This window comes from Cannabis sativa, chromosome 2, assembly GCF_029168945.1.
Source record: "Cannabis sativa cultivar Pink pepper isolate KNU-18-1 chromosome 2, ASM2916894v1, whole genome shotgun sequence".
Lineage (NCBI taxonomy): Eukaryota > Viridiplantae > Streptophyta > Magnoliopsida > Rosales > Cannabaceae > Cannabis > Cannabis sativa.
This window is the reverse complement of record NC_083602.1, coordinates 25170638-25179573: the sequence shown is the minus strand read 5'-3', so window position 1 is coordinate 25179573 and position 8936 is coordinate 25170638. Positions and strand designations below refer to the sequence as shown.

General features: G+C 33.6%; 1 protein-coding gene across 1 annotated transcript; it reads left to right on the top strand.

The window, feature by feature from the left end:
* Window positions 1-210: 210 nt before the first annotated feature.
* On the top strand, window positions 211-1677 carry LOC115721102 (uncharacterized). The gene has a single exon (XM_030650351.2). The coding sequence runs from the start codon at window positions 554-556 to the stop codon at window positions 1583-1585; it is 1032 nt and encodes a 343-aa protein (XP_030506211.1). The 5' UTR covers window positions 211-553; the 3' UTR covers window positions 1586-1677.
* Window positions 1678-8936: the final 7259 nt, after the last annotated feature.

The window sequence follows — 8936 nt, the reverse complement described above, 5'->3', positions numbered from 1 at the left end:
TTTTCCAATTTAAGTATTACAAAATCAATTAAGAAAAGGAAAAGGAGAAAAGAAGATACACAAACAATATCAAAGTCACCTGTGATGGTGACCTACCTAAAAGCTCCCCTGGTGCACCACAGCTCACTCAAAAGAAAAGAGAAACATATAGAATTTATATATTATATATATAGAAGAAATGGAACACTGTCAAAGGCGCAAATTGAGGAATCTAAACATGATTGAATTGTATGTATAAAGGCTTTTTAGCCACTGGTGCTGATGATTGTGATGAGAGAAGCTTTTTTATAATTCCTCATCATTTTTTCAAGATTCAAAGCACACCCTCTCTCTCTCTTTTTTCTCCTTTTTCTCCATACCCACTTCTCCAAATTCTAAAACACCAAAAAAAAACCCACTTTCAAAAACCATGCAACTACACTCCCAATCCCATAATAGAAAAGCTCAAAAGTCAGAACTTTTGCCCATCAAAACATAGTCCAGTGCTCAAGAGAACCTTCAAATTTTTCATGGTTTGGTTTTGGTCGAGTTTTTGAGCCACCTTCTACTAAAAATGTTGGATACCATGATCCCTTCTTGTTTTAGCCAGCCAAACACACCAACATCCTCAACCACAACATCTTCTCATGTGCCTAATCAGAACCTCATAACCTGTATATACCAAACTCAACTATGTAACTCTCCAACTTACTTGACTCTCACTTGGTCAAAATCTACGTTCACTCACTCTCTCACCATTTACGCCCCTGACTTATTCTCCATCACCATACCTCTTCAGCCATCGACTTTCTCCTTATTCGGAGCCCGACCCGGATCCAAATCCATCTACTTAACCCACCAACATTCCCAAAAAATCAAGCTTTATTGGGATTTCACTAGAGCAGAGTTCGCCACCAACTCGGCCGAGCCAGACTCTTCTTTCTACGTCGCTATTACCTGCAACGCCAAGCTGGAATTCTTCCTCGGCGATCTCCTTGACGAGTTGACTCAGCGCTCGGGGCTCGTAACTCGGACTCAGGTACTGCCCATCATACCTGCTCTGCTTTCCAGACGAGAACACGTGTTTGGACGCAGGAATTACGCGTCCCGGGCAATGTTTTTGGGGTCCAAACACGAGATTGGGATAGAGTGCGGTGGAGGAACTCTCAAAGTCAAAGTCGACGGTGAAACAAGCCTCGTTGTTAAAAGACTCGCCTGGAAATTCAGGGGGAACGAGAAAATCTACGTGGGTGGAATCGAAGTCGAGTTCTTTTGGGATGTTTTCAATTGGGTTAGTAACGGTAATAACGGTAACGGACATGGGGTTTTTGTCTTCCAAGTTGGTGATGGTGGGGTTTGGCCGGAAATGGTGGGCCCGGAAAAGAGGCTGTTGAGGAAGAGCTTGTCGTCGGCAACTGCTCCGGCAGGTAGCTCTGCTTCAATGGCGGCTTCGTCTTCGAATTCGCCGTCTTGTTCAAGTGTGCTTCAATGGGCTGAAGAGAGTAGCGATGGAGGAAGAAGTTCATCTTCTTCTTCTACTAGATCATGTAGTACTGGTAGTAATGGCGGTTTTTCTTTGTTGCTTTACGCTTGGAGGAAAGATTGATTAAAAAACAAAAAAAAAACTTTAATTTTGTGAAAATATATGGTAATTATTAATTGTTTATTCTATTAATTTGATAAAATGATTATATGAAATTGGAAACGATTCTCTTGTTTTTGTTAACTAATTACTGCTCGTTTTGCAAATTATCTACATTATTATTACTAGTGATAACAATTTTGTTCCCAGACTGCACTATTTTTTTTGTTTTTTTCTATGTCTTTCCAGTTTTTAAAAATAATCTTTTTCTTTTTCTAAAAAAGAATAAATAGAAAAGTCGACTTTAAAGTAAGTCTTAATAAAGGATTATTATGCTTAATTTATTTTTTCTTCAAAGAGCTTTAAACTAAAGCTAATTTATTGAATCTTTTGAAGCTTGATTTGTGGATCGGAGTCTAACTTTTACCATGCATTAATCTATAGAATCCCCCTTTTTTTTCTTTCCAAAATAAACAGATTTAGAGACTAAAGAACGAATGGTATTGGATTTCAAAAAAAAAAACAAAAACGAATGATTATGGTATTGGTATGTATGTTCAACAATAATGTGCTTTAGCTTTATATATAATTATACTAACTTATATATTCTGCATGATAACTTGTCTGGAATTTTTGTTGGGTGCCAGCCTTAAGATAAGGTTCGTTTGAAAGCTTTCATGATTTGAATATGAATACATCATATATAAATATAATAAATAGTCCTTAACATTGATACATTACATTAACATTTATAATATATATTTTTTACTAGGATAATAATTCTCTAAAACATATGAATTCAGTTAGAAGTACTTTGATTTTTGTCAAAAAGTAGGATATTAGGATTTCTAGTGACTATTTTTGTTGCAATAAAAGTATTTCGCTTTTCCTTTTGCCTTTGAATTAGCAGATTTTCTACCCTTATTAGCTATGTTAACAGCTTTAAGAGGTTTTTTGTTGTTGTTCCACTTCTTTTTCTTGTTGGGTTTTAAAGTAGAGGCAATATTTGTCTCAGGTTTCACCATACCAATCGTAGCATTACTAGAACTTGGAGCTTTATTATCTCCCTTCTGTGGACCTCCAATCAAACTCTCAAAAGTCTGAAGGTTGTTGATTTACTCGTAAAAGTCAAAAGTCAACTTGTTCATGACGTAGTTTGAAGTAAAGGGCAGAAAAGCTGGAGCTAAACTATTCAAGATCAAACTCACTTGAGTCTCTTAATCAATGACAGTTCCATACATCTCAACTTCTTAGAAATAACTAGCCATCAGGAGTAGGTCTTCACATACATTCTGATGAGGTTTCATCCATGCATTGATGAAGTTTTTGGTCGCATCAAAACGAGCTTGATTCGATGCCTTCCAAAATTGTTCAGTTTACTAGTTCATGATCTCAGCATCTATGAGAGTGTTGGCAAACCTTGTTTTCAAGGTCTCAACCATGCTAGACAGCATAAAGAAATGGGCTTTGTTGTTAGCATTCTACCAACGCTCAAACTTGTCTCTTACTGTCTTAGCTGCATTCTCACCTGCTTGCTCAGGAGCTTCCTCAGTTAACACAAACAGTGAATTCTCACCTATGAGAGCAATATTAATGTTCTCTTTCCATTTAACAAAGTTAGCTCCAGAGAGCTTGTTGTCAATCAACAGAGACACAATTGAGTTGTTCATAGTCATGTTGGAAACTACAATTATCAATTAATAGAAATCAATTATAGGTTTATAGAAATTCATACATATATTTAAAAATTAGTAAATATTTAACTAGTAATCAAGACATGTGAAAATACAAAATAAACACATCTTGAATAATTTCTAAGGTTTTAAACTAGATGATATAAATGTCCCATTTAGGCAAGAGTCAAATATATCATTAGTTAAATAGAGTTGTCAGCTCATCTAAAATAGACACTATTTTAGCAACCTTTTATTCGATCAAAATAAGAATCTGACGTTGTCTCGTTTAGGTGAGAGTTAAGATCATTCTTATTTCATGAGCTTTTACCATTGTTTCTGTTGGACTTTGTGCCCTAAATCAAATTCTATTTAATGTAACCTATTCTATTCAATTATCAATAAAGAAAGATTTAATTTCATTACTTGTTTAATGTGTTATTTGGTTCATGTGATCATCTATTTACTTATTTGATTAATAAATTCATCCAAATCCTTATTACACTGATATTCTTGTTTATTGTGTTGTCAACACAGTGGAAAGTAATCAAGATTGTGTGATTAAATGTATTCCTAGATTTATCAGTACACAGGGTTTAACTGATGATATGATAATCTACAACGTAGTTTACTTGCACCTTGAGTAAGTGCTATGTCCTTTCTGTTGGAAATATTTTACCGGGATCTTAGATCTACTCACAAGTATGTTTATTAACACCCTAAATATGAACTTTCTAAAACGATGAAATAAACACGTATAAAGTTTAAGAAACCTTACATTGGGTGCAGCAGAATATAATGACTCCTTCCGTTCAGATATCTAGCCCTTGATTCCTTTCTGTAGCAGAGCATTATCAATATCTGAACCTAGATCTCTTTCTCTGAATCTTTGATGCTGAAACTCCTTCTTGCTGAAAGTCTTTCTTCACGATCTTCCTCACTGTGGTTGAGGTATCACTTGCTGTGTGTGGGCACTACTCATACACTAAGAATTTCAAAATTTGAGAGGGAAGAAAGAGAGAGGGAGTGGTCGGCCAGATAGGGAGAGAGAAGGCTCAGGTTTTTCTCTGAATCAGAAGTGTAATTTTCTTAAAGCCTTCACTATCTATTTATAGCATTCCACTAGGGTTAGGTTTGAATTATTTGGCATTAAAATAATGAAAATATCAGTTTAAATTGCCTACAAAAGTGGTCGGCCATGCTTAGTGGATTTGGGCCTCACTTTTTGCAATTTTGCAGTTTTATCTTTTCTGCATCTGATTTCCTCAAAAACGCCAATTTTCAAATTCAACCATTAAAATGCCAATTCTAACTATTTAATAACTATAAATAATTATTAAATAATATTGTCATTTATCATATTTATTAATTGAACCATACAAAGTATCATAATTAACAAATATGCCCCTAAAACTCTTTCCTTACAATTTCGCCCTTACTTAGTGAAAAATTCACAAATAGACATAGTCTAATTTGAGAATTATAATTGATTAATCAAAACCAATTATATGAGTCTTACAAGCAATATTATCTCAACTAGTGCGGGGACCATGGGTCTATATAACCGAGCTTCCAATAAGTAGATCAAGAATTTATTACTAAATTTCACTAACTTATTAATTCTTCGTTGAATCCACGCATAGAACTTAGAATTGCACTCTCAGTTATATAGAATGCTCTATATGTTCCACCATATAGACACAGCATTAGTTATCCATTGTTATAATCCTAATTTGATCAATGATCCTCTATATGAATGATCTACACTGTAAAGGGATTAGATTACCGTTACACCCTACAATGTATTTTATCCTTAAAACACTTGACCCCGTATAAATGATATTTCAGCTTATGTGACATGAGTACTCCACCATTTATGTTCGTTTGGTCAAGCTCGAAGGAGATCATCCTTTGCTTACTATTCGCCAGATAGAAGCTATAGATTCCATGTTTATGTTAGCGCTCCCACTCAATTGCACTACCGTGTTCCCAAAATGTACGTATCACCCTGACCTAAAAGTAGGCTTAACTAACAAATCAAAGAACACGAATAGCCTTTCAAGATTGAGCCTAATCATAACAGGTTTAAGAACATTTGATCTAGGATCAACTAGGCGATATTAACTAGAATAGATATTACGGTAAGTTTAATAAATCTAAGTCAAAGTTCAATATCGGTCCCTTCCGATGCATACTCCATGCATCCAACCTGAGCTTTACTTTAACCAATGCTCTGGAAAGAACATAGCACTTCTCCAAATGCAAGTAAACTCTGTTGTAGATTATCATATCAGTAAAACCCTGTGTCTGATAAATCTAGGAAACTTTATTCACATAGTCATGTTTACTTTTTAATGTGTTGACGACACAATAAACAGGATCAAGTATGTGAAAAGGGTTTCAGATGAATTCATACATTATATACGTATAATCATGAAATAAATCATGTGAACCATGCAACATTAAATGTTATTTCTGATCTATATTAATAAGTAAATTTGATTATATTGAAATGAGTTTTATTTAGGGCATAAAACCCAACACTTTCCAGGGTATTGGTTAAAGTAAGCTTGAGTTGGATGTCTGTAGTATGCATCGGAAGGGACCGATATTGAACTTGAACTAGATATGATAATCTTACCGTAATATCTATTCAATTCAATATCACCTAGTTGATCCTAGATCAAATGATCTCAATCCTGACATGGTTAGGTTCGATATCGAGAGTGTTATTTTTGTTCTTTGATTTGTTAGTTAAGCCTACCTTTTAGTCTGGGTGATACGTATATTTTGGGAACATGATAGTACAATTGAGTGGGAGCGCTAATCATAGATATGAAATCTATAGATTCTATCCAGACATAGAAGTGAAACGATGATTTCCTTCGAGCTTGGGTAAATAGAGATAAATGATAGAGCGCTCATTTTAGTGATTATGTTAGTTCACTAAAATATCATTTATAGGTGGCTGAGTGTTTTAAAGATAAAATACATTGAAAGGGTGTAATGGTAATTTTATCCCTATGCAATGTAAATCATCTATAGAGGATCATTGATTATTGGGATTATAACAATGGATAATTAATAGCGTATCTATATCGTGGAACATATAGAGTGTTCTATGTAACTGAGAGTGCAATTCCAAGTTCTATAGTGGTTCAACGAGGAATTAATAAGTTAGAGAATTTACTTGGTAAATTCTGTTGGAAATTTATTTTACCAGGATCTTAGATCTACTCACAAGTATGTTGTTTAAACACCCTAAATATGAACTTTCTAAAACGATAAATTAAACACATATAAAGTTAAGAAAACCTTACATTGATGCAGCGGAATTAATGTCTCCTTCCACTCAGATCTCTAACCCTCGAATCCTTTCTGTAGCAGAGTATAATCAAGATCTGAGCCCGAATGTCCTTCTTCTTCAAGTTTGATCCTTCACAGTCTTCCAATCTATGAATGAGTTACTGCTTGCTGTGTGTGGGCACTTACTCTTTCACTAGGGTCACGAAATTGATGAAGGAGAAAAGAGAAAGGTATTTCGGCCAGGTATAGAAAGTGGGGAAGACTCAGTTTTTCTGAAGAGAGAAATTTCTGTCAGAAAAGCTTGTGAAAACTTGTGTAATTTGACTGAGCCATCACTTTCTATTTATAGGCAACTACTAGGTTTAGGTTAGGAATTATTTGGCATTAAAATAATGAAAATATTAATTTGAAAAAGCATATTAAGTGGCCGGCCATGGTGTAGTAATGGGCCTCACTTAATTTTGCAATTTTATCAAATTTTATCTCTATTTTCTCAAAAATGCCAATTTTCTAATTCTAACCTTTTAAATGCCAAAACTAATTATTTAATAACTAAAATAGATTATTAAATAATATTGTCATTTAATTTAATTATTAATTAGACATATAAAGTCCATTAATAAATAAATAAACCTAGAAACTCTTTTCTTTACAATTTCACCCCCAAATAGTGAAAATTCATAAAATTAGACATAGTCTAACTTTAGAATTATAATTGATCAATCACGAATCAATTAATGAGTCTTACAAGCAGAATGTTCTCAACTAGAATGGGGACCATGGATCTATATGCTGAGCTTCCAATAAGTGAACCAAATTTACCAAGTAAATTCCTACTTATTAATTCTTCGTTGAATCCACTCTTAGAACTTAGAATTGCACTCTCAGACTTATATAGAGCATATTGTATGTTCCACGATATCAATATACTATCTCATTTAACCATTGTTATAATCTTATTGTGATTTAAAGATCTTCTATATAGATGATTTACATCGAGATGGGATTTCTTTACCGTTCTCACCCCTCAATGTATTTTGCCCCTTAAAACACTTAGCTACCTGTAAATGGTGTTTAGTGATCTAATAATTAGTCAGTTAAACAAGAGTTCATCCATTTACTTCTATTTGCTAAGCTCGAAGGGAATCATCACTTGACTTCTATACACCAGTAGAAGCTATAGATTCCATATTTATGTTCAGCACTCCCACTCAATCATACTATCATGTTCTCGAAATATACGGATCACCCTGACCCGAAAGTAGGCTTAACTAATAAATCTAAGAACATGAATAGCACTCCTGAGTTGAGCCTAAGCATATCAGGATTTAGATTCTTTTAATCTTAAGATCAACTACTGATATTGACTTGGAAAGATATGTATAACGGTAAGTTTGTAATATCTTAACTTAGTTGCAATATCGGTCCAGTCCAATGTATACTCCATACATTCGAAACTAGTATACTTTACTAATGTCCTGGAAAGAACATAACACTTACTCCAAGTGTAAGTACACATCATCGCTGATTATCACATTAGTGTAAATCCAATAACACTGATGAAACAGGGACCAAAACTTTTGATTCATATGATCACAATCACATTCCACTGTGTTGACGATACTCTAATTGTGAATAAACATATGATCTGGATTTAACTGATTTTGTGTGTATGAATGTAATAAACATATTAAACATATTAAACCATTAGCATGTAAAATTCATGCAAACATCAATCACTTCGAATTTCTTATATTGATAACTAATCAGATTGTAAAGAGTTTTATTTAGGGCATAAAACCCAACAAATTCTAGATCTGCTTATTGGAAGTTCGGTTATATAGGCCCATGGTCCCAATACTAGTTGAGACAAACTGTTTGTAAGACTGAGTTAATTGATTTTAGTTAACCAAATTTAATTCTAAAATTAGACTATGTTTAGTTTGTGAATTTTCACTATGTTACGGCTTGATTGTGAAGAAATAAAATTTTAGGATTAATTTATTAATTAAGAGACTTTGTGGAGTCTAATTAATAAATATTATCAATGACAATTTTATTTGATAATTATTTCAATTATTAAATAAATAGTTTTGGCATTTATAGGGTTGAAATTCCAAAAAAATGGTATTTGTGAAAAATAGACAAATGGTTGAGAAAATGGCAAAAATCTAACTAATGTTGGGCCCATTCATGGCCGGCCACTAGGTGGTAATTTTGGTCCGTTTTTTTTATCATTTTTTATTTTAAATAAATCAACCCTAACCCTAAGAGAAGTAGTATAAAACGAAAAGAAAGTCTCATTATCCAACTAATGCTTCAAAGGCAAGAAAACCTAGCTTTCTTTCTCTCTAGGTTTTGTGACTTTTTCTTCTTCCTTTCTTCTCTTGATTTTC

Excerpts from the sequence above, each read along its gene's own strand:
- LOC115721102 (XM_030650351.2), top strand. The coding sequence starts at position 554 with ATGTTGGATACCATGATCCCTTCTTGTTTTAGCCAGCCAAACACACCA.